Source organism: Cetorhinus maximus, chromosome 22 (genome assembly GCF_964194155.1).
Source record: "Cetorhinus maximus chromosome 22, sCetMax3.hap1.1, whole genome shotgun sequence".
NCBI lineage: Eukaryota > Metazoa > Chordata > Chondrichthyes > Lamniformes > Cetorhinidae > Cetorhinus > Cetorhinus maximus.
This window is the reverse complement of record NC_135900.1, coordinates 3967002-3993538: the sequence shown is the minus strand read 5'-3', so window position 1 is coordinate 3993538 and position 26537 is coordinate 3967002. Positions and strand designations below refer to the sequence as shown.

Here is a 26537-nt window from a genome sequence, read left to right as displayed (position 1 = left end):
TATGTTTTAACTTGCGCCAAGTCCCATTAGCCCATCACCCCTATGCTCCCTGGCCCGATTGGCTCCTGATCAAGCTTTTGGTCATTTGTTCTAATGTCTTTTTATGTGGCTTGCTGTCAAATCTTGTTTGATAAAGCTCCTGTGAAGCATCTTGAGATGTTTTACTTCGTTAAATGTGCTGTACAAATACAAGTTGTTGTTATTTTCATTATCCTTGGTGTTTAGACTTGCCCCACAACTTCCAGCTGTCACAGGCAGACATGAACACGCAACACTTTCCTTAAAAACAAAGACTGATCATTTCTATATGTGCAGACACTCTGATGTTACAGAATTGCTTTCTGTTGAATACAAGACCCTTATTTCAAAAAAATGTTTTAAACATTACTATTCTGACCTCTCATTGAGCTAAGAACAATCAGCCTAGAACTGGCCTGAGGAAACTTCAGAAATTCCCCCCTGCGGCCCTGCAAGCCTGTTCCCAGTTCAGGGTCAAATACGACTGGCCTGGATCTGTCTCTGACAGTGACCAGGGAGTTGGAGGCCAGGGAACAGGGTTTGTGGTGAGAGCAAAGAAAATGGTGTTGTTTCACTGAAGGAAATTGTAGATTATTCAGGGCCGGACAAGCAGTGTGACATCAGAGGCACTGGATGGGGTTGAACGAGGTGGAGGTGATTCTCATAGACAAGGTGAGCGTAAAGAGGCAGGAGGGGAGTAGGAGAGACAGTAGAGAGAATGTAAATTCATGGCTAAGGATAGGACAGAGTGGAACCTTGGGGGAAGTTTGGTTTGGTGGGAAATACGAAGGGAAGAATTTTTGACTAAAAGCTTGATCAAAGAGATAGGTTTTCAGGAGCATCTTAAAGGAGGAGAGAAGCAACGAGGTGGAGAGGTTTAGGGAGGCAATTCCAGGACTTATGGGTCTGGCAGCTAAATACATAGCTGCCAATGTGATTAAAATTGGGGAGATGCAAGAGGGTGGAGGAGATTACAGAGATAGGGAGGGTCAAGGCCATAAAGGATTCGAACAAAAAATGAAAGTATTGCTTCACTGGGAGTCAACATAGGCCGCGGGGCAGAGGGGTGATGGGTTAAAGGCACTTAGTGCAAGTTAAAACACAGGTAGCAGAGTTTTAGATCACCTCAAGTTTATGAAGGGTTAGAAAATGGGAGGCTAGCCATGGTCCCTTTGTGAGCGCTTCACATGACTGTCAGTCATCATCAGCCATGGCAAGAACATAAGAAACAAGAGTTGGCCATCTGGCCCCTCGAGCCTGCTCCACCATTCAGTAAGATCGTGGCTAAATCTTTAAATCAACTCCAATTTCATGCACTATCCCCATATCCCTCTATTACATTAATGCCTGAAAACCCATCGATCTGTGTTAGGAACATACGAATTAGGAGCAGGAGTAGGCCACACAGCCCCTCGAGCCTGCTCCATCATTCAATAAGATCATGGCTGATCTGAATGTAACCTCAACCCCACATTCCTGCCTACCCCCGATAACCCTTCACCCCCTTGCTCATCAAGAACCTATCTAGCTCTGCCTTAAAAACATTCGACAACTCTGCTTCCACTGCCTTTTGAGGAAGAGAGTTCCAAAGGTTCACCACCTTCAGAGAAAAATTTTTTTTCTCTGTCCTAAATGGGCGACCTCTTATTTTTAAACAGTGACCCCCTAGTTTGAGAATCTCCCACAAGAGGAAACATCCTCTCCACATCCACCCTGTCAAGAACCCTCAGGATCTTGTCTGTTTCAATCAAGTCACCTCTTACTCTTCTAAACTCCAGAGGATACAAGCCTAGCCTGTCCAACCTTTCCTCATAATACCTGGAATGGGAGGGTTGTCTCAATTCTAGCAAACCTTTTCTGAACTGCTTCCAATGCATTTACATCCTTCCTTAAATAAGGAGGCCAATACTGTACATAGTACTCCAAATGTGGTTTCACTAGTGCTCTGTATAGCTGAAGCATAACCTCCCTACTTTTGTATTCAAATCCCCTCGCGATAAATAATAACATTCTATTAGCTTTCCTAATTATATGCTGTACCTGTAGCTTTTGCGATTCATGCACTAGAACACCCAGGTCCCTCTGCACCTCAGAGCTCTGCAATCTCTCATCATTTAGATAATATGCTTCTCTTTTATTCTTCCTGCCAAAATGGACAATTTCACATTTTCCCACATTATACTCCATTTGCCAGATCTTTATCCACTCACTTAACCTATCTATATCCCTTTGTAGCTTCCTTATGCCCTCTTCACATCTTACTTTCCTACCTATCTTTGTAGCATCAGCAAATTTAGCCACCATTCCTTCGGTCCTTTCATCCAAGCCATTTATATAAATTGTAAAAAGTTGAGGCCCCAGCACAGATCCCTGTAGCACACCACTCACTACATCCTGCCAACCAGAAAAAGACCCATTGATGCCTACTCTCTTTCCTGTTAGCTAGCCAATTTTCTATCCATGTCAATATGTTATCCCTTACACCATGAGCTTTTACTTTCTGCAATAACCTTTGATGTGGCACTTTATCAAATGCCTTCTGGAAATCTAAGTACAGTACATCCACTGGTTCCCCTTTATCCACAGCACACGTTACTTCTTCAAAGAACTCCCAATAAATTGGTTAAACATAATTTCCCTCTCACAAAACCATGTTGACTCTGCCTGATTATCTTGAATTTATCTAAGCGCCCTGCTGTAACATCTTTAATAATAGCTTCTAACATTTTCCCTATGGCAGATGTTAAGCTAACTGGCCTACAGTTTCCTGCTCTCTGTCTCCCTCCCTTTTTGAATAAAGGACTTACATTCGCTATTTTCCTACCTAATGGAACCTTCCCCGAATCTAGGGAATTTTGGAAAATTAAAACCAATGCATCAACAATGCCACTTCTTTTAAGACCCTAGGTTGAAGTCCATCAGGACTCAGGGACCTGTCAGACTGCAGTTCCAACAATTTACTCAGTACCACTTCCCTGGTGATCGTAATTTTCTTGAGTTCCTCCTTCCCTTTCATTTCCTGGTTTACAGCTATTTCTGGGATGTTACTTACATTCTCTATAGTGAAGGCCGATGCAAAATACCACTCACTTTCTAGAAGACCAATGCTCACTTTGTTAACTCTTTCCTTTTTTAGATATCTATAGAAACTCTTACATTTTTATATTTCTAGCCAGCTTTCTCTTATACTCTATTTTCCCCCCTCATTATTAATCTTTTAGTCATCCTTTGCTTTTATTATATTCTGCCCAATCTTCTGACCTGCTTGCATCCTTGCGCAATTATATACTTTTTCTTAAGTTTGATACTATCTTTAATTTTTTTAGTTCACCACGGATGGTGGGTCCTCCCCTTGGAATTTTTCTTTTTATTTCTTTCTAGTATGTATCTATTCTGTGTATTCTGAAATATCCTTTTAAACGTCTGCCATTGCATCTCTGTTGACCTATCCCTTAACCTAATTTGCCGGTTCACTTTGGCTAGCTGTGTTTTCATGCCCTCGTAACGGTCCCTATTTAAGTTTAAAAGACTAGTCTTGGACCCACTCATCTCTCCCTCAAACAGAATGTAAAATTCAATCATATTATGATTGCTGCTACCCGGGGTGCCTTCACTATGGAGGTCATCAATTAATCCTATCTAGTCTCACAATACTAGGTCTCGTATAGCTTGCTCTCTGGTTGGTTCCAGAGCTTGCGGTTCTAAGAAACTATCCCGAAAACATCCTATGAGCTCCTCAACTAGGCTACATTTACCCATCTGATTTTTCCAATCTACATGTAGATTAAAATCCCCCATGGTTATTGCCTCACCTTTCTGACAATCTCCCAGTATTTCTTCCTTTATGCCCCGTCCTGCCGGTGTGGCTACTGTTAGGGGGCCTGTACACCACCCCATAAGTGGCTTCTTGCCTTTATCTTTTCTCATCCTTACCCAAACCGTTTCTACATCCTGGTTTCCTGAACTTAAGTCATCCCTCCCTAATGTGCTAATACCATCATTAAGTAACAGAGCCACCCCTCCACCTTTTGCTAGCCTCCTGTCCTTCCTAAATGTCATGTACACTTCAATATTCAGGTCTCAATCTGTGTCATCCTGCAGCCATATATCTGTAATACCCAGAGTGGGCATGCACAGCCTCCAGGGTAGATAATTCCTAAGAATCACAATTTTGCGTGTGAAGAAATTTCTTCTCATCGTAGTCTTAAATTGCCAACTATTTCTCCTGAGACTGTGACCCCTAGTTCGAGACTGTCCAGCTGGGTGGGTGGGAGTTGGGGTTGGGGGTGGGGGGCAGGGACAGCCTCTCAGCAGCATCTAACCTGTCAAACACTCTAAGATTGTTACATCTTTCAATCAGACCACGTCTTGTTTTACAAACCTCCAGCGATTATAGGCCCATTCAGCTTTTGTATAGGACTGCTTCTGTTTCCCTTATCACCTCCCTTATTCCCTTCTCTGTTACTTCCTCAAAACACTCCAGCAAGTTAGTTAAACATGATTTCCCCTTAATGAATCCATGTTGGCTTTCCTTAATTACCCTGCACTTGCCTAAGTGGCTATTGATTTTATCCCAGACTGGGACTCCTTCTCAGCACTGTGGGAATACCAGCTGGACTGCAGCAGTTCAATTAGGCAGCTCACCACCTTCTTCTCTAGGGCAATAAATGTTGGCCTTGCCCGAGGTGCTCATATCTCATGAAAACAAATTAAAATAAAACTAGAAATGTCAGGCAAATTTGAAACCACCTCCTAAAATATTTACAAAACCACTTGGAGCGATTGTGATGAGTCAAACAGCAAGTGATGCAGGCTGACCAATTCTCTCTGCACATGAATGCAGCCTTCCTCTACTGATCTGTTACTTCCATTGTACATTTCACGCCCCACTACAGTGGCATGAAGGACAGGTGGTTTGTACAATACGGACATCTGCTTTCACTATACACCGGTGATGCATTAGTTACATGGCACACAAGGTGAAATACTGAGACACTTCCCAACTATAAAGACAAACTCTGCTCACCTTTGCCTCCAGAATATTGAGTGTTGTTTCAATTTGCTGGATACGTAAAGAAAGATTGGCCAGTTTCTGAAAGAGGGGGAAAAAAATTTGCTTATAGATAGAAACTTGCAAAACATAGAAGATGCAGTGATATGAACAAAAATGCACTGACATTTATTTATCACCTCATCATGTCTCTCAAGCACCTCAAAAGTTTGTACAAGCAATGGATTAGTTCTGAAGTACAATGCTTGATGTATAGGTTAGTAGAACAGCACATAGTTGCATCCAAGCAAACAACCAAGTAAGGAATGCCCAGCTAATCCGTTCGAGTGGTTGGGGGAGTAGAAGAGAGGAGAGGGAAAGACGGTGAGTTTTTGACCAGAAAGCTAAAAACCCTCCACTCTCAAAATAATGCCAAGGAATCTTTAACATCTATCTTACCACCATCTTCCGTCCAACAAAAGAGAATCTAACCATCTCCCTTGACGTTCAATGGCATTACCATTACTGAATCTCCCACTATCAATATCCTGGGCTGGGGGGGTTACAATTGATCAGGAATCAAACTGGATCAGCCATATAAATACAAGAGCAGGTCAGAGGCTCGGAATCCTGCGGTGAGTAACTCACCTCCTGACTCCCCAAACCCTGTCCACCATCTACAAGGCACAAGTCAGGACTGTGATGGAATACTCCCCACTTGCCTGGATGAGTGCAGTTCCAACAACACTCAAGAAGCTTGACACCACCCAGGATAAAGCAGCCTGCTTAATTGACACACTATCCATGCCCTCCACCACCGATGCACAGTAGCAGCAGTGTGTACCATCTACAAGATGCACTGCAGCAACTCACCAAGGCTTCTTCGACAGCACCTTCCAAACCCACAACCTCTATCACCTAGAATGACAAGGGCAGCAGATACATTGGAACACCACCACCTACAAGTTCCCCTCCAAGCCACTCACCATCCTGACTTGGAAATATATCGCTGTTCCTTCACTGTCGCTGAGTCAAAATCCTGGAACTCCCTCCCTAACAGCACGGTGGGAGTACCCTTTTCACAACCACCAGGCTTCTCAAAGCCAATGAAGTGCTGTTGAAGTGTAGTCATGGTTGTAATGTGGGAAACCTGGCAGCCAATTAGCACACAGCAAGCTCCAACAAACAGTAATGTAATAATGACCAAATAATCTGTATGTGATGTCGATTGAGGGATAAATAATAGCCCTAGGGCACTGGGAATAATTCCCCTGCTTTCCTTTGAAATAGTGCTACAAAATCTTTTACATCTTCCCAAATGGGCCGCTGGGACCTCGGTTTAACGTCTCATCTGAATGACAGCATTCTGACAGTGCAGCACTCCCTCAGTACTGCAGTGGCGCATCAACCTAGATTATATGCTCAAGACCAGCAGTGCAGCTTGAACTCATAACCTTCTGACTCAGGCAGAAGTGCTACCAATAAAACCTGACACTAGTGTTCTAAACTGCTACCTCTGATGTAGTGTAGTCCACTCAATCAGATCAGGATTTTATTCCCCATTTTTACGTGAGACTGGTGGATCTTGTTTTCATGCTATTGCTTTACTTGTGGACAGATCCTAAACCAGACCTCCTAATTCACCGATAGAGATAGTCACAATTCAACAGAAGCACCAGGTGGGTACCTATATTCAAATATGTCATTGGGGTGTGGGCTAAAGCAACATTTCTTGCCCATCCCTAATTGCTCAGAGGGATTTTAAGTAGCATGGAACTGGAGTCATGGGGTAGAGGCTGGTACAATACCTTCCATTCACACCACACATCTGCAAGGCAAGTCACACACCATCCTAACTTGGAACTACATCGCTATGTCACTGTCAGTGGGTCAAAATCCTGGAACTCCCTAACAGCACTCTGGACTGCGGCAATTCAAGGCGGCAGCTCACCACCTTCTCAAGGGAAATATGAGATGAGCGATTTTTTTTCCTTTATTCTTCCATGGGATGTGGGTGTCACTGGCAAAGTCAGCATTTGATGCCCATCCCTAATTACCCTTGAACTGTGTGACTTGCTAGGCCATTTCAGAGGGCGGTTAAGAGTCAACCACATTGCTGTGGCTCTGGAGACACAGGAAGGCCAGACCTGGTAAGGATGGCTAATTTCCTCCCCTAAAGGGTATTAATAAACCAGATGGGTTTTTACAACAATTGATGATAGTTTTGTGGTCACCATTACCAAGACTGGCTTTCAAAGTCAATTAACAAAATGTGGAATTATGTTCCACCAGCTGCAGTGGTGGGATTTGATCCCATGCCCCCAGGGTATTAGCCTGGGCCAAAACTAAAACACAAATACCTGGAAAAACTCAGCAGGTCTGGCAGCATCTGCGGAGAGGAGCACAGTTAAAATTTCGAGTCCGAATGACCCTTCAACAGAACTAAGGAAAAATAGAAAAGAGGTGAAATATAAGCTGGTTTAAGGGGGGGTGGGACAAGTAGAGCTGAATAGAGGGCCAGTGATAGGTGGAGATAGCCAAAAGATGTCATAGACAAAAGGTCAAAGAGGTGTTGAAGGTGGTGATATTATCTATGGAATGTGCTAATTAAGGGTAGAAAGTAGGACAAGCAAGGTACAGATAGCCCTAGTGGGGGTGGGGTGGGGTGAAGGAATCAAAAAAGGCTAAAAGGTAGAGATAAAACAATGGATGGAAATACATTTAAAAATAATGGAAGTAGGTGGGAAAAGAAAAATCTATATAAATTATTGGAAAAAAAAGGGTGTGGGGGTGGAGGAGAGAGTTCATGATCTAAAATTGTTGAACTCAATATTCAGTCTGGAAGGCTGTAAAGTGCCTAGTCGGAAGATGAGGTGCTGTTCCTCCAGTTTGCGTTGAGCTTCACTGGAACAATGCAGCAAGCCAAGGATGGACATGTGGGCATGAGAGCAGGGTGGAGTGTTGAAATGGCAAGTGACAGGGAGATCTGGGTCATGCTTGTGGACAGACCGAAGGTGTTCTGCAAAGTGGTCACCCAGTCTGCGTTTGGTCTCTCCAATGTAGAGGAAACCGCATTGGGAGCAACGAATGCAGTAGACTAAATTGAGGGAAGTGCAAGTGAAATGCTGCTTCACTTGAAAGGAGTGTTTGGGCCCTTGGATGGTGAGGAGAGGGGAAGTAAATGGGCAGGTGTTGCACCTTCTGCGGTTGCAAGGGAAGGTGCCATGGGAGGGGTTTGAGGTGTAGGGGGTGATGGAGGAGTAGAGCAGGGTGTCCCAGAGGGAACAATCCCTGCAGAATGCCACCAGGGTGGGTGAAGGGAAGATGTGTTTGGTGGTGGCATCATGCTGGAGTTGGCGGAAATGGCGGAGGATGATCCTTTGAATGCGGAGGCTGGTGGGGTGATAAATGAGGACAAGGGGGACCCTATCATGTTTCTGGGAGGGAGAAGGTGGTGTGAGGGCGGATGCGCGGGACACGGTTGAGGGCCCTGTCAACGACCATGGGTGGAAAACCTCGGTTAAGGAAGGAGGAGGACATATCAGAGGAACTGTTTTTGAAAGTGGCATTAGCAGAACAGATGCGACGGAGGCGAAGGAACTGAGAGAATGGGATGGAGTCCTTACAGGAAGCGGGGTGTGAGGAGCTGTAGTTGAGGTAGCTGTGGGAGTCGGTAGGCTTGTAATGGATATTGGTGGACAGTCTATCACCAGAAATTGAGACAGAGAGGTCAAGGAAGAGAAGGGAAGTGTCAGAGATGGACCATGTGAAAATGATGGAGGGGTGGAAATTGGAAGCAAAATTAATAAATTTTTCCAGGTCCCGACGAGAGCATGAAGCAGCACCGAAGTAATCATCGATGTACCGGAGAAAGAGTTGTGGGAGGGGGCCGGAGTAGGACTGGAACAAGGAATGTTCCACATACCCCATAAAGAGACAGGCATAGCTAGGGCCCATGCGGGTATCCATAACCACACCTTTTATTTGGAGGAAGTGAGAGGAGTTTAAGGAGAAATTTTCAGTGTGAGAACAAGTTCAACCAGACGGAGGAGAGTAGTGGTAGATGGGGATTGTTCTGGCCTCTGTTCAAGGAAGAAGCGGAGAGCCATCAGACCATCCTGGTGGGGGACGGAGGTGTAGAGGGATTGGACGTCCATGGTGAAGAGAAGGTGGTTGGGGCCAGGGAACTGGAAATTGTTGATATGATGTAGAGTGTCAGAGGAATCGCGGATGTAGGTGGGAAAGGACTGGACAAGGGGAGAGAGAATGGAGTCAAGATTGCAAGAAATGAGTTCCGTGGGGCAGGAACAGGCTGACACGATCGGTCTGCTGGGACAGTCCTGTTTGTGGATTTTGGGTAGGAGGTAGAAGCGGGCCGTCCGAGGTTGGGAGACTATCAGGTTGGAAGCTGTGGAAGGAAGATCTCCAGAGGAGATGAGGTCAGTAACAGTCCTGGAAACAATGGCTTGATGTTCAGTGGTGGGGTCATGGTCCAGGGGGAGGTAGGAGGAAGTGTCTGCGAGGTGACGCTCAGCCTCTGCGAGGTAGAGGTTAGTGCGCCAGACATCAACAACACCACCCTTGTCAGTGGGTATGATGACAATGTCAGGGTTGGACCTGAGAGAACGGAGTGCAGCAAGTTCAGAGAGAGACAGGTTAGAGTGGGTGAGAGGAGCAGAGAAATTGAGACGGCTAATGTCACACCGACAGTTCTCAATGAAAAGATCAAGAGAAGGTAAGAATCCAGAGGGAGGGGTCCAGGTGGAGGGAGAATATTGGAGGTGGGTAAAAGGATCTGTTGAACGAGGAGAGGACTCCTGCTCAAAGAAATGAGCACAGAGATGAAGGCGGCGGAAGAAGAGTTCAGCATCGTGCCGAGCCCGAAATTCATTGAGATGAGGGCATAAGGGTATGAAGCTAAGTCCTTTGCTGAGCACTGAACATTCAGCGTCGGAGAGGGGAAGGTCAGGGGGTATGGTGAATACATGGCCAGGGCTGGGATTGGAAGACGGGATGGGGACAGAGGGACAGGCAGGGGTGGAGGGTCCTGGATGGGTATTGGTGTCGATGAATTGTTGGAGCTTGCGTTCCTTTGCACCTGAAAGAAAGAGAAAAAGTTTCTTGTTGAGGCGTCGGATGAGACGAAGAATAAAATGAAACTGGGGGCATGCGCAGCTTTGAAAAAGGGTGCGGCGGTGCTGCTGGAGGGAGAGGTCGAGTGTGTTCATATGGCGGCGCATGGTACTGAGTGTGGATCTCAGAATGCGACGAGAACAGCAGTCCGAGGAGCGTTGTATGTCCTGGAGATACCTGTAATCCTGGGTGGGTTCGAAACATGAGGGATGGAACTTCAGTTGAAATCCAAGTGAGGTAAGTCGGAGACGGAGACAGTCACTGAGGAAGGAAATGTGGCTGTGAAAGCGGGTTTTAGTAAACACCTTGCCAAACACCAGGAGAGAAATGGAAAGCAATGAAGGTGAACAAGGCAAAAGAGAGATACGAAAATCCTGACAGAGAGAAAAGCAATACTTCTTCAAGGTAGGCATTCCTTGAAGAGAAGTGGCAGTCAATTAAACACTAAGATAAAAGCAAAAAACTGTGGATGCTGGAAATCCAAAACAAAAATACCTGGAAAAACTCAGCAGGTCCGGCAGCTTCTGCGGAGAGGAGCACAGTTAACGTTTCGAGTCCGAATGACCCTTCAACAGAACTAAGTAAAAATAGAAGAGAGGTGAAAGATAAGCTGGTTTAAGAGTGGGGGTGGGGGCGCGGGTGGGACAAGTAGAGCTGGATAGAGGGCCAGTGATAGGTGGAGATAACCAAAAGATGTCACAGACAAAAGGACAAAGAGGTGTTGAAGGTGGTGATATGGGTACCCGCATGGGCCCCAGCTATGCCTGTCTCTTTATGGGGTATGTGGAACATTCCTTGTTCCAGTCCTACTCTGGCCCCCTCCCACAACTCTTTCTCCGGTACATCGATGATTACTTCAGTGCTGCTTCATGTTCTCGTCTGGACCTGGAAAAATTTATTAATTTTGCTTCCAATTTCCACCCCTCCATCATTTTCACATGGCCCATCTCTGACACTTCCCTTCCCTTCCTTGACCGCTCTGTCTCAATTTCTGGTGATAGATTGTCCACCAATATCCATTACAAGCCTACCGACTCCCATAGCTACCTTGACTACAGCTCCTCACACCCCGCTTCCTGTGAGGACTCCATCCCATTCTCTCAGTTCCTTCGCCTCCACCGCATCTGTGCTGATGATGCTACCTTCAAAAACAGTTCCTCTGACATGTCTTCCTTCTTCCTTAACCGAGGTTTTCCACCCACGGTGGTTGACAGGGCCCTCAACCGTGTCCGGCCCATCTCCCGCGCATCCGCCCTCACACCTTCCTCTGCCTCCCAGAAACATGATAGGGTCCTCCTTGTCCTCACTTATCACCCCACCAGCCTCCTCATTCAAAGAATCATCCTCCGCCATTTCCGCCAACTCCAGCGTGATGCCACCACCAAAGACATCTTCCCTTCACCCACCCTGGCGGCATTCCGTAGGGATCGTTCCCTCCGTGAAACCCTGGTCTACTCCTCCATCACCCCTTACACCTCAACCCCCTCCCACGGCACCTTCCCATGCAACCGCAGAAGGTGCAACACCTGCCCCTTTACTTCCCCTCTCCTCACCGTCCAAGGGCCCAAACACTCCTTTCAAGTGAAGCAGCATTTCACTTGCACTTCCCTCAATTTAGTCTACTGCATTCGTTGCTCCCAATGCGGTTTCCTCTACATTGGAGAGACCAAACGCAGACTGGGTGACCACTTTGCAGAACACCTTCGGTCTGTCCGCAAGCATGACCCAGACCTCCCTGTCGCTTGCCATTTCAACACTCCACCCTGTTCTCATGCTCACAAGCCTGTCCTTAGCTTGCTGCATTGTTCCAGTGAAGCCCAACGCAAACTGGAGGAACAGCACCTCATCTTCTGACTAGGCACTTTACAGCCTTCCGGACTGAATATTGAGTTCAACAGTTTTAGATCATGAACTCTCTCCTCCATCCCCACACCCTTTCTGATACCCCCCCTTTTTTTCCCAATAATTTATATAGATTTTTCTTTTCCCACCTACTTCCATTATTTTTAAATGTATTTCCATCCATTGTTTTATCTCTACCTTTTAGCCTTATTCGATTCCTTCACCCCACCCCACCCCACAAGGGCTATCTGTACCTTGCTTGTCCTGCTTTTTACCCTTAATTAGCACATTCCATAGATAATATCACCACCTTCAACACCTCTTTGTCCTAATGTCTGTGACATCCTTTGGTTATCTCCACCTATCACTGGCCCTCTATCCAGCTCTACTTGTCCCACCCCCCCTTAAACCAGCTTATATTTCACCTCTCTTCTATTTTTCCTTAATTCTGTTGAAGGGTTATTCGGACTCGAAACGTTAACTGTGCTCCTCTCTGCAGATGCTGCCAGACCTGCTGAGTTTTTCCAGGTATTTGTGTTTTTGTCTTGGATTTCCAGCATCCGCAGTTTTTTGCTTTTATATTAGTCTGGGCCTCTGGATTACTAGCCCAGTGACATTGCCACTACACCACCGTCTCCCCCTATAAAACTGGATGCTGACATCCCATGGAAGACTAAAAAAGGAACTGGTGAACCAGTCGGGTTCTTAACGACAGCATTTTTATCTTTCTAAATCACAAATTATTGAATTCAGTTTCACAACTTGCCACAATGGGATTTGAACTCCTGATTTGTGGCTTATTGATTCAATATATTAACCACTGCACTACCATAGCTCCTCTATGCAAAGACTAGAAGTGTGGATACCCTGCTCTCGTGCACAACTGTTGGACACGATAAAGCTAACACACAGCTGTAGGTGAAGCACACAGATTTACAAAATTTACTGTTGAAACTGAGAAGAAGCAGAGTTGCAACCTGAATATCAAGCCCAGCAACAGGGGAGACCCAAGGCCACATGACATTAAATTAAATTATTAGCCGCATATGGTTAACTTTGCTACATACTTTAAAAGACAATGAAAACCGGAACATCACCCAGGTGTACTGTGATTCATTGTTCTGTACAATAAGCAGATTGTAAACTAGACAGCAGACAAGGAAAGCATCTATTGAGTGGGTCGATCTACCAGAAGGAAAACAGGATGAACTTTATGAACTACCTCTTCACAAACTGTTGAAAACCGATTCAAAAACCGGACAGTGTGTGCAATAAACTGGTTGAGAAACGCCACCGTCCTCTTCTGCTGGATGGCTGGAACCTGCAGTGAAAAATCCAAGATTAATTTTACTTGATGCTGACTGTGGAAAGTCAATTCAAGGGGCTCACTAGGGATAATGTACCTAAAGAAACCATGCACTTAACAATACTGTTCACAGTTAGAGATGCAGATCCAGGAAGGGCGGGGTCGGAGAGGTTTCAGAAGTGTAGTCCTTGAGCAGCAAATAAATACCCAACCTAAAACATACAATTTAAACAACGCACCCTGAAAATAATGGAGGGACAATTGATAGCAATTGAATGCCAGCCAGCATTATCAATCTGTCATAGTGATAACTGACATTGCACAATTTAGGGTTAGTAGTTGAAGTAGTTGATTAGGGCTTAGAGCCTAAGGGTTAATGGCAAAAGGTTAGTGACCAGGGTTGAAGATTAGGGGGTTAGTGGCCAGGGTTGAAGATTAGGGGGGGTAGTGGCCAAGGTTGAAGGTTAGGGAGTTAGTGGCCAAAGTTGAAGGTTAGGGGGGGTTAGTGACCAGGGTTGAAGGTTAGGGGGGTTAGTGACCAGGGTTGAAAGTTAGGGGGGTTAGTGGCCAGGTTGAAGGTTGGGGGGGTTAGTGGCCAGGTTGAAGGTTAGGGGGGTTAGTGGCCAGGTTAAAAGTTAGTGGGGTAGTGGCCAGGGTTGGAGGTTAGGGGGCTAGTGGCCAGGGTTGGAGATTAGGGGGCTAGTGGCCAGGGTTGGAGGTTAGGAGGGTTAGTGGCCAGGGTTGGAGGTTAGGAGGGTTAGTGGCCAGGGTTGGAGGTTAGGAGGGTTAGTGGCCAGGGTTGGAGGTTAGGAGGGTTAGTGGCCAGGGTTGGAGGTTAGGAGGGTTAGTGGCCAGGGTTGGAGGTTAGGAGGGTTAGTGGCCAGGGTTGGAGGTTAGGAGGGTTAGTGGCCAGGGTTGGAGGTTAGGAGGGTTAGTGGCCAGGGTTGGAGGTTAGGAGGGTTAGTGGCCAGGGTTGGAGGTTAGGAGGGTTAGTGGCCAGGGTTGAGGGTTAGTGGCCAGGGTTGGAGGTTAGGAGGGTTAGTGGCCAGGGTTGAAGGTTAGGGGAGTAGTGGCCAGGGTTGAAGGTTAGGGGGGTAGTGGCCAGGGTTGAAGGTTAGGGGGGTAGTGGCCAGGGTTGAAGTTTAGGAGGGGTAGTGGCCAGGGTTGGAGGTTAGGGGGGTAGTGACCAGGGTTGAAGTTTAGGGGGGTAGTGGCCAGGGTTGGAGGTTAGGGGGGTAGTGGCCAGGGTTGGAGGTTAGGGGGGTAGTGGCCAGGGTTGAAGTTTAGGGGGGTAGTGGCCAGGGTTGAAGGTTAGGGGGGTAGTGGCCAGGGTTGAAGTTTAGGGGGGTAGTGGCCAGGGTTGGAGGTTAGGGGGGTAGTGGCCAGGGTTGAAGTTTAGGGGGTTTAGTGGCCAGGGTTGAAGGTTAGGGGGGTAGTGGCCAGGGTTGAAGTTTAGGGGGGTTAGTGGCCAGGGTTGAAGTTTAGGGGGATAGTGGCCAGGGTTGAAGTTTAGGGGGGTTAATGGCCAGGGTTGAAGTTTAGGGGGGTAGTGGCCAGGGTTGAAGTTTAGGGGGGTAGTGGCCAGGGTTGAAGTTTAGGGGGGTTAGTGGCCAGGGTTGAAGTTTAGGGGGGTTAGTGGCCAGGGTTGAAGGTTACTGTTAAGGATTAGAGGTTAGTGGATTAAGCCTAGGGTTTAGAGGTTAAGTTTAGGTGTTAAGGCTAGTGATTCATGTTTTGGGCTGGGGGGGGGGGGGGAGTGGTTAAGTTTGGAACTGAAGGCTGGGGTATCGAGGCCTAAGGCTTGTGATCAGTGGTCAGGGTTTGGGGGGGGGTCAAAATTAGGGTTTAGCGCTCTCGCTCTCCCCCACCCCCACCCCCGCCCCCGCCCCCCCCACCCCCGCCACCCCCACCCCCGCCACCGCCCCCGGCCGGGTCTCCCCCTCCCCCTCCCCCTCCCCCTCCACCACCCGGGTTCCCGGGTCCCCCCCCTCTCACCCGGGTCAGGTCAATCCCCGATCCCACTAGCGGGAGACCGTCCGCGTCCATCCCGCCCACCGGAAGTATCGGCTGCCCCCTGACCCGGAAAGGAAGCGGCCGCAGGGGGCGGGGAAGGAAGCCCCGGAGTGGGCGGGGGGTCGGAGCGGTTGATGGCGGCCGGGCTGGAGGAGGAGGAGGGTCCGAGCGGCTCCAGTCAGGCGGCCAGAGATTGTCCCTCATGGTCAACAGATTCAGCCGGGGACGGGAGGCAGCAGCTCTGTGCGGACAGGATTCGGTGTTATTCACATTCACAACAATGTTCAACACACGAAAAAATGCTGCAGGAATACTCAGCAGGTCTGACAGCCTCTGTGGAGAGAGAAACAGTTAATATTCGGGCAATAACCTTTCATCAGATAAAAGCAAAAAAAAACTGTGGATGCTGGAAATCCAAAACAAAAATAAAAACAAAAATACCTGGAAAAACTCAGCAGGTCTGACAGTATCTGCGGAGAGGGACACAGTTAACGTTTCGAGTCCGTATGATTCTTCAACAGAACTGAGGAAAAATAGAAAAGGGGTGAAATATAAGCTGGTTTAAGGGGGGGTGGGACAGGTGGAGCTGGATAGAGGGCCAGTGATAGGTGGAGATAACCAAAAGATGTCACAGACAAAAGGACAAAGAGGTGTTGAAGGTGGTGATATCATCTAAAGGAATGTGCTAATTAAGGGTAGAAAGCAGGACGAGCAAGGAGGTGTCAGCTGTGGCTCAGTTCATAGCACCCTCGCCTTTGAATCAGAAGGTTGTGGGTTCATGTCCCACTCCCGGAAACCAAGAACTGTGAATGTACTCGAAAGAGTTACAATCTCTGACTGTTGATAACTCGAAAGAGTTACAGATAGCCCTAGTGGGGGTGAGGTGGGGTGAAGGGATTGAAATAGGCTAAAAGGTAGATATAAAACAATGGATGGAAATACATTTAAAAATAATGGAAGTAGGTGGGATAAGATAAAATCTACATAAATTATTGGGGAGAAAAAAGGGTGGGGGGGGATCGGAAAGGGGGTGGGGATGGAGGAGAGAGTTCATGATCTAAAATTGTTGAACTCAATATTCAGTCCGGAAGGCTGTAAAGCGCCTAGTCGGAAGATGAGGTGCTGTTCCTCCAGTTTGCGTTGAGCTTCACTGGAACAATGCAGCAGGCCAAGGATGGGTCATGCTTGCGGGCAGACCGAAGGTGTTCCGCAAAGCGGTCACCCAGTCTGCGTTTGGTCTCTCCACTGTAGAGGAAACCGCATTGGGAGCAGCGAATGCAGTAGACTAAATTGAGGGAAGTGCAAGTGAAATGCTGCTTCACTTGAAAGGAGTGTTTGGGCCCTTGGACGGTGAGGAGAGGGGAAGTTTAATCAGAATTGGGAAAAGGTTAGAGGTAACAGGATTTAAGGAAATGGACAGGAGGGGAAAAGGGGGAGGGCCGAGATCTACTGAGTATTTCCAATAATTTTTAAAAATTTTCAGCTTGCTCAGTATTTTCAGCTTGCACAGTACTTTAAGCATTCACAGTATTTTGCTTTTGTATCAGTGCTCCAAAGCCTCTTTTTCTGATCATAGTCTCAGTTAATGGCAAAAATCTCTTGTTCATTTCTGCGAATTCCCTATTGGTTTCCCAGGCTCTTCTAGAGCACAGAGGTCAACACATGGTTTGCAGTGTCAATGGTTAAAGGTGCAGCCTCATTAAAGATAAACAGAGGCTTTTTCTTTTTAAGCATTTACCAAAGACAATTGTTAGGAGAGACCCTTTGTGGATTGCTACCTTGACGTGTGTGTTGCGATGATTCCTTCAGTGATGCTGTTGGGAGATGCTTGCTCCTTGGTGGGGGCTACCCGTGGCAGCAAGGTTGGGGACGGGGAGGTGCCAGACAAAGTGCAGCCCAAAAAGTTCTCAACGGCAGAACAGGTGAAGGATCACTGGGCATCTCATCTGCTGCAAAGGCAGAAAAAGGCTGCAGTTTCGATCATTGCGGTCCAATGTGTCACTGAAATTTGATCACCAAACCATCAAAATGGCAGGGACAGTGACGGTGTCCCAAGGTCTCCACATTAAACAGAGTCACGCACAGGCTTCTGCCAGTGTCCATTTGTCATGTCCTGTGTTGTTGGAAAATTGGCGATGGGGACAGGGCTGTGAACCTCGGAGTCTCTAGGAGACAGATGCATGAAGGTCACTGGACACCTGACTTGGGACAGAGATGTCTTTGGGCAGCACCATCTGGGGGGGCTAGAAAAATGCTCTAAAATTGGTTGTCCCACTTTCTCCTGGCTGGGGAACCACACCCTGCGAGATCAACTTTGTGGTCAAAGAAAGAAATATTGGAACGTGGAATGTTAGAACACTCACAGATAATCTTGTGAGTGACCATCCGGAAAGAAGAACTGCGATTGTATCGCGTGAGCTATCAAGACTCCAAATTGACATCATGGCCCTCATTGAGACTCGCCTTGGTGGGGAGGGGCAGCTAAAGGAACAAGCAGGGGTATACACCTTCTACTGGATAGGAAAGGCTGAACAGTGACCCTCGTGTCCATGGAGTTAGTTTTGCCTGGAATAGGATCTTGAGTGCATTTCCAGAATTCTCCAATTGTAAGGCTCATGACCCTTCACCTACAGCTCAGCCGTAACTAAGAATGGCTCCGTCATCAGTGTTTATGCTCCGACCCTTGACTCCTATGTAGATGTTAAGGAAAAGTTCTATTCTGACCTAGAGGAAGTTCTCACTGCCATCCCAAAAGAGGAAAAGATCATCCTTCTGGGGACTTTAATTCCAGGGTTGGCTGTGACTCTGATGTCTGGATTGGGGAAAATGGGGTGGGAAAAGCTGACGCAAATGGTGTCCTCCTGCTGACCAAGTGTACTCAGCCTGGCATCATTATAACAATCACCCTCTTCCGCCTGAAGTTCAAATACAAAACCACATAGAGGCATCCTAGATCAAAACATTGGTGTTTATTGCAAAGGGAATCGAGTGTAAAAGTAGAGATTTGTGTTGCCATAGCTGTACAAGGCCTTAGTGAGATCACATCTGGTGTACTGTGTCCAATTTTGATCTCCTTAAGAAAGGATATAATTGCATTAGAAGCAGTTTAGAGAAGGTTCACTCAACTGATTCCTGGGATGAAGGTGGTATCTTGTGAGGAAAGTTTGGACAGGTTGGGCCTGTAATACATTGGCGTTTAGAAGAATGAGAGGTGATCTTATTGAAACATATAAGTTCCTGAAGGGACTTGACAGGGTGGATGTTGAGAGGATGTTTCCCCTTGTGTGGGAGTCTAGAACTAAGGGGCACAGTTTAAAAATAAGGACTTTCTCTTTTAAGACTGTGATGAGGAGGAATTTCTTTTCTCAAGAGGGGCATTAGTCTGTGGAATTCTCTTCCCCAGAGATCAGTGGAGACTGGGTCATTGAATATATTCAAGGCTGAAATAGACAGATTTTTGATCAACAAGGGAGTCGAGGGTTATGGTGGGGGAGGGGGGGGACAAGAATGTGGAGTTAAGGCCACAATCAGATCAGCCATGTTTGGTGTAGGCCTGAGGGGCTGAATGGCCTATTCCTTCTATTTCTTATGATCTTATTAATAGGTGCAGTAGCAAAAAAAGTCATGACAGGGAAAGTGTTACAGAAGTAAGTGTGACCCTTACAGGAACTGCGCACTATATGCAAGACTTGTAATAATGATCAATTTCTCTGTGTGTTTCTCTCTCTGTAGCTCTCCATCTATAATGCTAGCTCCAAGATGGTGGGGGTAGAATATTCTGGCCACAGATGGCAATCTCTGTGTAGATTACACCTGAAATTCTGTTAACCTTTGAAATGGTGTATCATGGTTCACTCCTTGTATAATCACAAATGAAAAATCTTCCATAAACCAGTGCAACGGGGGAGTGTAATAGAATATAATTGGTTATTCCACCTTACATTAAAAAAAATCCTTGAAGTAATGAGTGGTAACCTGGTGCAGCTTTATTAATACGGCTAAAAATGGGTTAATTACCAAAAATAAACATTTGTAATAAGAGTTATCTATGAGTAACCTGATTTAAAATCACTGAAAATGATTTTTAAAAATGTACACTAGTCACTTTCTTTAGTAAGTTATAGATTTTGTTAATGTTTTAAAACTTTTAAAAGGTGCCTAATAGTACTCAGTATGCCTGGAAAGAACCACTTAATTTGAAGAGCTTTCTTGAAGATTGCAAATGGCTGCAATAAGCAAAAACTCGCCACGTTCATTACTTTAATCTGGGGGTGTGGCCAGTTCCGTGGCCGGGGCTGGCTTCCAGCGCAATGTTTTTTAAAACCAGCTTAAAGATCATGGAAACTTGATTTGGGCTGGATGTAACATGTGCTTGAAATTCCTCAGCAGGTTTGGTCGATTTTGGGTGAACTGCACTGAAAAAAAACAGTACGGCCAAACAGAAACTCTACCATTGAGTGTCCAATAAACAGAAAGAAATATACCATTAGAATCAGAATTTCAAGCCTTTTCAAGCTGGTTGCAGATCACACGAGACTAAGGAAACATGGGAACGGGAGGAGGCCATTCATCCCCTTGAACCTGTTCTGCCTTTGTGAGAGCATGGCTGATCTGCATCCTAACTCCATCCAGCTGACTTGGTTCCATATTTCTGAATATCTTTGCCTAGCAAAAATATATCAATCTTAGATACCAAATTATGAATTAATCTTCCACCTACTGCTTTTTGTGGGAGAGTGTTTCACACTTGCACCACACTGCATGAAGTGTCTCTTAACTTCTTCATGGCCTGGCTGTTCTGATTTTAAGGTTATGTCCCCTTATCCTAAACGCCCCAGCCAGCAGAATAAGTTTCACTCTATCTGCTCTATCAATTCCATTCAGTAAAAACTTAATCAAATCATCCTTAAACCTTCTAAATTCTGGAGGTTAGAAGTCTAGTTTGTGTAATCTTTGCTCTTAATTAACCCATGGAGCCCTGGTAACATTCTGATGACTGCACTGCACTCCTCCCAAGGTCAATATATCCTTCCTAAGGGAGCCATTAGATATAAACATACCAGAATTTCTTCTGATTTTCCTTCGTAACTTTGTTGGCAGTTGAGCGGAAACTCCGTTTATGTATCTACCCAGGATTTGCCTCTCAATTTTCTGTCACATTTAGGGTGGCAAATCGGGACCCGTGAGAATCCTGGAGATATAATTGATATAAATTCTTTATCATTTCAATGTCTTCATTAAGCAAAAAGTATTGATAGTACATAACCTTTGATATTCATTCTGATCTGATGCAACTGGGCACCGATGTATGTGTGAAAAGGATTGGAAAAATATTCATTCCTTAATTGTAACTGAGCATATTTTTGCAGCATTTAGTCTTTGGTAACAGTTTAATAGTTAAAACAAATGGAAACACATGCCAGTTACAATTGCGAGTGCAATCTTTAGCATTGATAATCACACAACTCTGGCTGAGAGATGTTATGGTTGGATCACATCAGACTGCATCTGGAAAGATTAACAATCTGACCTAAATATAATTAACCATCATCCTACAGAATCTAAGTGATCCCCAGGCCTTTGGTAATCTAATTGGACCCGTGTGATCTCAGAAACAGAGCAGCTGATGGCTCTTGTAGGGATATAGCATGAAACTTTTTCCATCACCATGTTTGGTACCAGAACAGATCTAGCAATACAAATCACTCTTTGTGGGAGGTTTCCCGTTAAATTCTCACATACTTGTTCCAATTTTTCTTTGGATTTTTTTTAAAGTGATGTTACCATCATGTTAACAACTATTGGAGACAAATTGTTGGAAAATTCCTGAAGGAATGCAACTATGTATTCATTGGGAATTAAATGCTCCAAACATCTAATGATCATCTCATAACTTGTGTTAAATGTTCCACTTCATCTGAAGACTGAGCAGACTCCAGATAAACTCATATTAACTCATACTCAGGGATCCAGAATACCAAATCATTTCCTTATTGGATGAATCCTCATCTGGTGATTTTCCTTTCTACTGTGGCTACAAGATCAAGTCAGAGGCTGGGAATTCTGCAGTGAGTAACTCACCTCCTGACTTCCCAAAGCCTGTCCACAAGGCACAAGTCAGGAGTGTGATGGAATACTCCCCACTTGCCTGGATGAGTGCAGCACCAACAACACTCAAGAAGCTGGACGCCATCCAGGACAAAGCAGCCTGCTTGATTGGCCCTCCATCCAACACCTCAAACATTCACTCCCTCCATCGCTGGTACACAGTGGCAGCAGTGTGTACTGTCTACAACATGCACTGCAGCAACTTGCCAAGATTCCTTCCACAACACTTTGTGAACCCATTAACTTTGCCACCTAAAACAGGGGCTGCAGGCACATGGAAACACCACCACCTGCAAGTTTCCCTCCAAGCCACTCACCATCCTGACTTGGAACTATATCGCCATTCCTTCGCTGCCACTGGGTCAGAATCCTTGCCAGTGAAGGCCACATTTCATGAACAAATTTTTTAAAAAACTAATAATAAACTTGATTGAATAACTAAACAATGATGACATTACAAACACAATTGGATTCACAAATGGTATCAGGGTAAATCCTGGCTGGTCAGTGTCAGCTGTGCCTTAATGGGTAAGAATGTTGCTCTTTGAGTCCGAAGAATGTGGGTTCAGGCCCCACTTCAAAGACTTGAGCACATAATCTAAACTGAGTGCCAATACAAATGGAATGCTTTTTTAAATTTATTCATGGGATGTGCTGGTTAGGCCAGCATTTATTGCCCATCCCTAATTGCCCTCGAGAAGGTGGTGGTGAGCTGCATTCTTGAATTGCTGCAGTCCATGTGGTGTAGGTACACCCACACAGCGCTGTTAAGCAGAGAGTTCCAGGATTTTGACCCAGCGACAGTGAAGGAACGGTGATATATTTCTAAATCAGGATGGTGAATGGCTTGGAGGGGAACTTCCAGGTGGTGGTGTTCCCATGTGTCTGCTGCCCTTGTCCTTCTCGTGGTAGCTGTCATGGTTTTGGAAGGTGCTGTCTAAGGAGCCTTGGTGATTTGCTGCAGTGCATCTTGCAGATTGAACACATTGCTGCCACTGTGTGTCAGTGGCGGAGGGAGTGAATGTTTGTGGATGGGGTGCCAATCAAGCGAGCTACTTTGTCCTGGATGGTGTCAAGCTTCTTGAGTGTTGTTGGAGCTGCACTCATCCAGGCAAGTGGAGAGTATTCCTTCACACCCCTGACTTGTGCCTTGTAGATGGCGGACCGGTTTTGGAGAGTCGGGAGATGTGTTACTTGCCGCAGGATTCCTAGCCTGTGACCTGCCCTTGAAGCCACAGTGTTTATGTTGCTAGTCCAGTTCAGTTTCTAGTCAATGCTAACCCCCAGGATGTTGATAGTGGGGATTCAGCAATGGTAATGCCATTGAATGTCAAGGAGCGATGGTTATATTCTCTCTTGTTGGAGATGGTCTTTGCCTGGTACTTGTGGCATAAATGTTACTTTCCACTTGTCACCCCAAGCCTGGATATTGTCGAGGTCTTGCTGCATTTGGACATGGACTGCTTCAGTATCTTAAGAAGTCACAAATGGTGCTGAACATGCACATCAGTGAACATCCCCATCTCTGACCTTATGATGGAAAGAAGGTCATTGACGAAGCAGCTGAAGATGGTTGCACCTAGGACACTACCCTGAGGAACTCCTGCAGCTGAGATGACCAACAACCACAACCATCTTCCTTTGTGCTAGGTATGACTCCAACCACTGGATTGATAGAAGTGATGTAAAATGAGACATTAAACCAGGACTCCATCAGCCTTTTCATGTAGATGTAAAAGATCCCAGGCCATTATCTTTGAAGGGAATCCTGGGCCAATTTTTAACCACTCAACCATTGTCACTAAAATAGATTGTTTTTTTCTCTCTTTGCTGTGTGTAAATTGACTTCTCTGTTTCCTACAACAGTGACCACACATAATGTGATTCTTTGGTTGTAAAATACTTTGAGACATCCTGAGGATATGAAGGACTTTACATGAATGCAAGTTTCACAGAAGGAAGCCATTCAGCCCATTGATAGCTTCTCATCTGTAGCTTTCTAAAAGCACTTCCCTGCATCCTTTTTATATTTTTCCTCAGTTTGAATGCTGTGCACTCAGTGGCTTAAAACAATCCAGTTATACTTGATTTGGAGAGACCTTGATGTTATAACAGGGGTGTGCTGCTGGTACATTTGGAATATCAATTATTTTGTTCTTCAATCTGAGATGACTGTAAAGATGATGGTGGACCACCAGCTTTTACTGTTGTGGTTCTTGTTTGATAGCGCTCCCACCATGGTGGCCTCATGTACCACCTTGCCCAATTGTTGGTACTGCTTTCTTCTGAACAGGAATACAATGGTAGGAAATTCCTCTTTAACTCCACTAAATAAGCAGGTCCCAGGTGACTTTGGTTACCTACGCTGCATCATTCGACATAGTTGACCAACTTTCCTGCCCTTTCCTCCGATGTGTCCCGGTATTCTTATGGTCATAGCCATAAGTTCTGGAATTCCCTCCCTAAACCTCTCAGCCTCTCCCTTCTTTAAGATGCTGAGCGGTGACCTGATCTGGATCTTTAAAGGATTTGATAGGGTGGATATAGAGAAGACATTTTCCTATCTGCGAAATTGAAACTATAAATATAAGATAGTCGCTGATAAATCCAATAGGAAATTCAGGAGAAACTTCAGGAGAATGTGGAACTCCCAACCACCGAGAGTAGTTTAGGTGAATAATTTAGATACATTTAAGGGGAATTTGGATAAACCGAGGAGGGAAAATGGAATAGAAGGATATGTCAATAGGGTGAGATGAAGTTGTACAGGGGGCTTGTGTGGTGCATAAACACCAGCATGGACCTGCATGATTTGTTGCTGTACTGTAAATACCATGTGATAACGGCCCTGTGAAGCACCTCGGGACATGTTAAAGGTGCTCTATTAATGCAAGTAGTTGTTGTAAGTAAGCGAGAGACAAAATCAAAAGTACAATGGAGAAATCTTTAATTTTCAGCTTTAACTCACTTCCCGATGTTTTTGTGCCCTGGACAGTATAGTCAGTATTCACATCAACCCATTTCACAGAAGTTAACCCAGAACCCAACTTGAAAACCAAAGAACCACCAAAAGATTTTCTTCTACATCTCAGTCATCCAAAACAAAACCTTCCGATCGCCACCAGTCGCACATAGCGGGAGTGTCCGATGCCAGCTCAGTCCTGAAGCCACGTGTGCAGAGCCGAGCATAATAGCCTGCAGAAAGAAAAGAGAAGAATTTGAAGAATGTTTTTTTTTTGCACAGATGCTACAGTCAGACTGCTGCTGCTATTGTTAACAATTTAGGGTGGGAGGTGCAGAGGTGCAATCTTGCTGTCCTGGCCAACATTTATTTCTCCACCCACAACATCATCCAATTTGCTATTTGCAAGAACTTGCTGTGCACAAATTGGCTGTTAAGTTTTGTCTACAACAGTGAAAATACTTCATAAAATCTGACTTATTTCAGGACATTCTCATTTTCTAGGCAGAGAGTGGGAGTGTGTATGTGTGTGCATAAAATGTGCTCATGCTGACATGTGTAGATGCATGGGATGTGTATGTATCTGGGGGTGGCAAGAAGAGGGATTCTGAAAGCATTTACAGTAGTTGAGAAATCGAATGACCATGTTATTATTTGAGAGAATGATCAATACACAATTTTGCTTAAAGTTTCTGTATAATAAATGAAAATGCAGAAAATCTGCTAAACATAACTTTTGGACGTGGCATTTTCAGCCCCTTGTGTCTGTGACACCAATAGAGAATAGATCACTATACAGATAGCAACCAACCCTACTCTGGTTTCCTTACATTTCCCTGTAACACATTATGATACTCTATTTCTATTTGCTTCTTTATCTAACTCCCTGTTATATGCTGTGACATGACATGGTTTTAGCAGTCACTTGTGGTTATGTATTCCACAACCCTTTGCTGAAAACATTTCTTCTATCACATGAACCCCTTCCCCAACCTTTCCACTGCCATTGCAAGGTTGAGGAGAAGCTGTCAGGTGTGACAGTTTGGCAGGCACTGTGCAGCAGATACAAGTTGACACCCAAATTGAGTGTCAGCTGTGGCTCAGTTAGTAGCAATCTCTCTCATCTCTAAGTTAGGGGGCTGTGGGTTCAAGTCCCACTCCAGAATCCAGGCTGATAGTTCCAGTGCCAGTACTGAGGCAGTGCTGCACTGTTGGAATTGCAGTTAAACCGAGACCTCATCAGTCCTCAAAAGGTGAATGTAAAAGATCCTACGGCGCTATTTCGCAGAAGAGGAGGGGAGTTTATCTCCAGTGTCCTGACCAATATTTATCCCTCATTACCACCTAATAACAGACTATCTAGTCATTATAATAATACTGTTTGTGGGAGCTTTCTGTGCACAAAATTGGCTGCCAGGTTTCCCATATTATAACAGTAACTACACTTCAGAAGAAAAAAGTGCTTCATCGACTGCAAATTGCTTTGAGATGTCCTGAGATCATGAAAGGTTCTAAGGAACTACAAGTTCTTTTTAACTGATTAACAATTACTGAGAAACTTCGCTGTTGCATATTTGTACCTTACCTGGGGGTGACCCAAATGATGAACGAGTAATTGGCTGTTCATCTTGCCTGGGTAGCCAGTTGTCGCAAAAAGATTTTCATTGGCTTTTGACCATCTAGGTAACCAAAAGTAGAAGAATTTAGCTAGAGTAAATAAAGCTTGTCCACCATCTTCAAGGCACAAGTCAGGAGTATGATGCTATACTTTCCACTTGCCTGGATGAGTGCAGTTCCAACAACACTCAAGCTCGACATCATCCAGGACGAAGTAGCCCGCTTGTTTGGTACCCCATCCACCATCTTAAACACTCACCCCCACCACCACTGATGCTCAGTGGCAGCAGTGGGTTCCATCTACAAGCTGCACTGCAGCAACTCACCAAGGCTCCTTCCAAACCCACAGCCTCTACCACCTAAAAAACAAGGGCAGCAGACACAGGGGAACATCACCACCTGCAAGTTCCCCTCCCAAGTCGGGCACCGTCTTGACTTGGAATCATATCACCGTTCCTTCACTGCCGCTAGGTCAGAATCCTGAAGTTCCTTTCCTAACTGCACTGTGGGTGTACCTATATTAAATGGATTGCAGCAGTTCAAGAAGG

At 45.5% G+C, this 26537-nt stretch overlaps 2 protein-coding genes across 2 annotated transcripts in view; both read right to left on the bottom strand.

Moving 5' to 3' along the window:
* washc3 (WASH complex subunit 3) overlaps positions 1-15364 on the bottom strand; it is a 38248-nt gene extending 22884 nt beyond the window's left edge. Inside the window, exons 1-3 of the mRNA XM_078567624.1 lie at positions 15285-15364; positions 13206-13304; positions 5045-5110 (exon numbers count right to left, since the gene is read on the bottom strand). Coding sequence (XP_078423750.1) covers positions 5045-5110; positions 13206-13304; positions 15285-15335 — 216 coding nt within the window. The 5' untranslated portion in view covers positions 15336-15364. The remainder of the gene's footprint in view (positions 1-5044; positions 5111-13205; positions 13305-15284) is intronic.
* Positions 15365-24335: 8971 nt separating this feature from the next.
* nup37 (nucleoporin 37) overlaps positions 24336-26537 on the bottom strand; it is a 37389-nt gene continuing 35187 nt past the window's right edge. Inside the window, exons 8-9 of the mRNA XM_078567622.1 lie at positions 25958-26051; positions 24336-24605 (exon numbers count right to left, since the gene is read on the bottom strand). Coding sequence (XP_078423748.1) covers positions 24492-24605; positions 25958-26051 — 208 coding nt within the window. The 3' untranslated portion in view covers positions 24336-24491. The remainder of the gene's footprint in view (positions 24606-25957; positions 26052-26537) is intronic.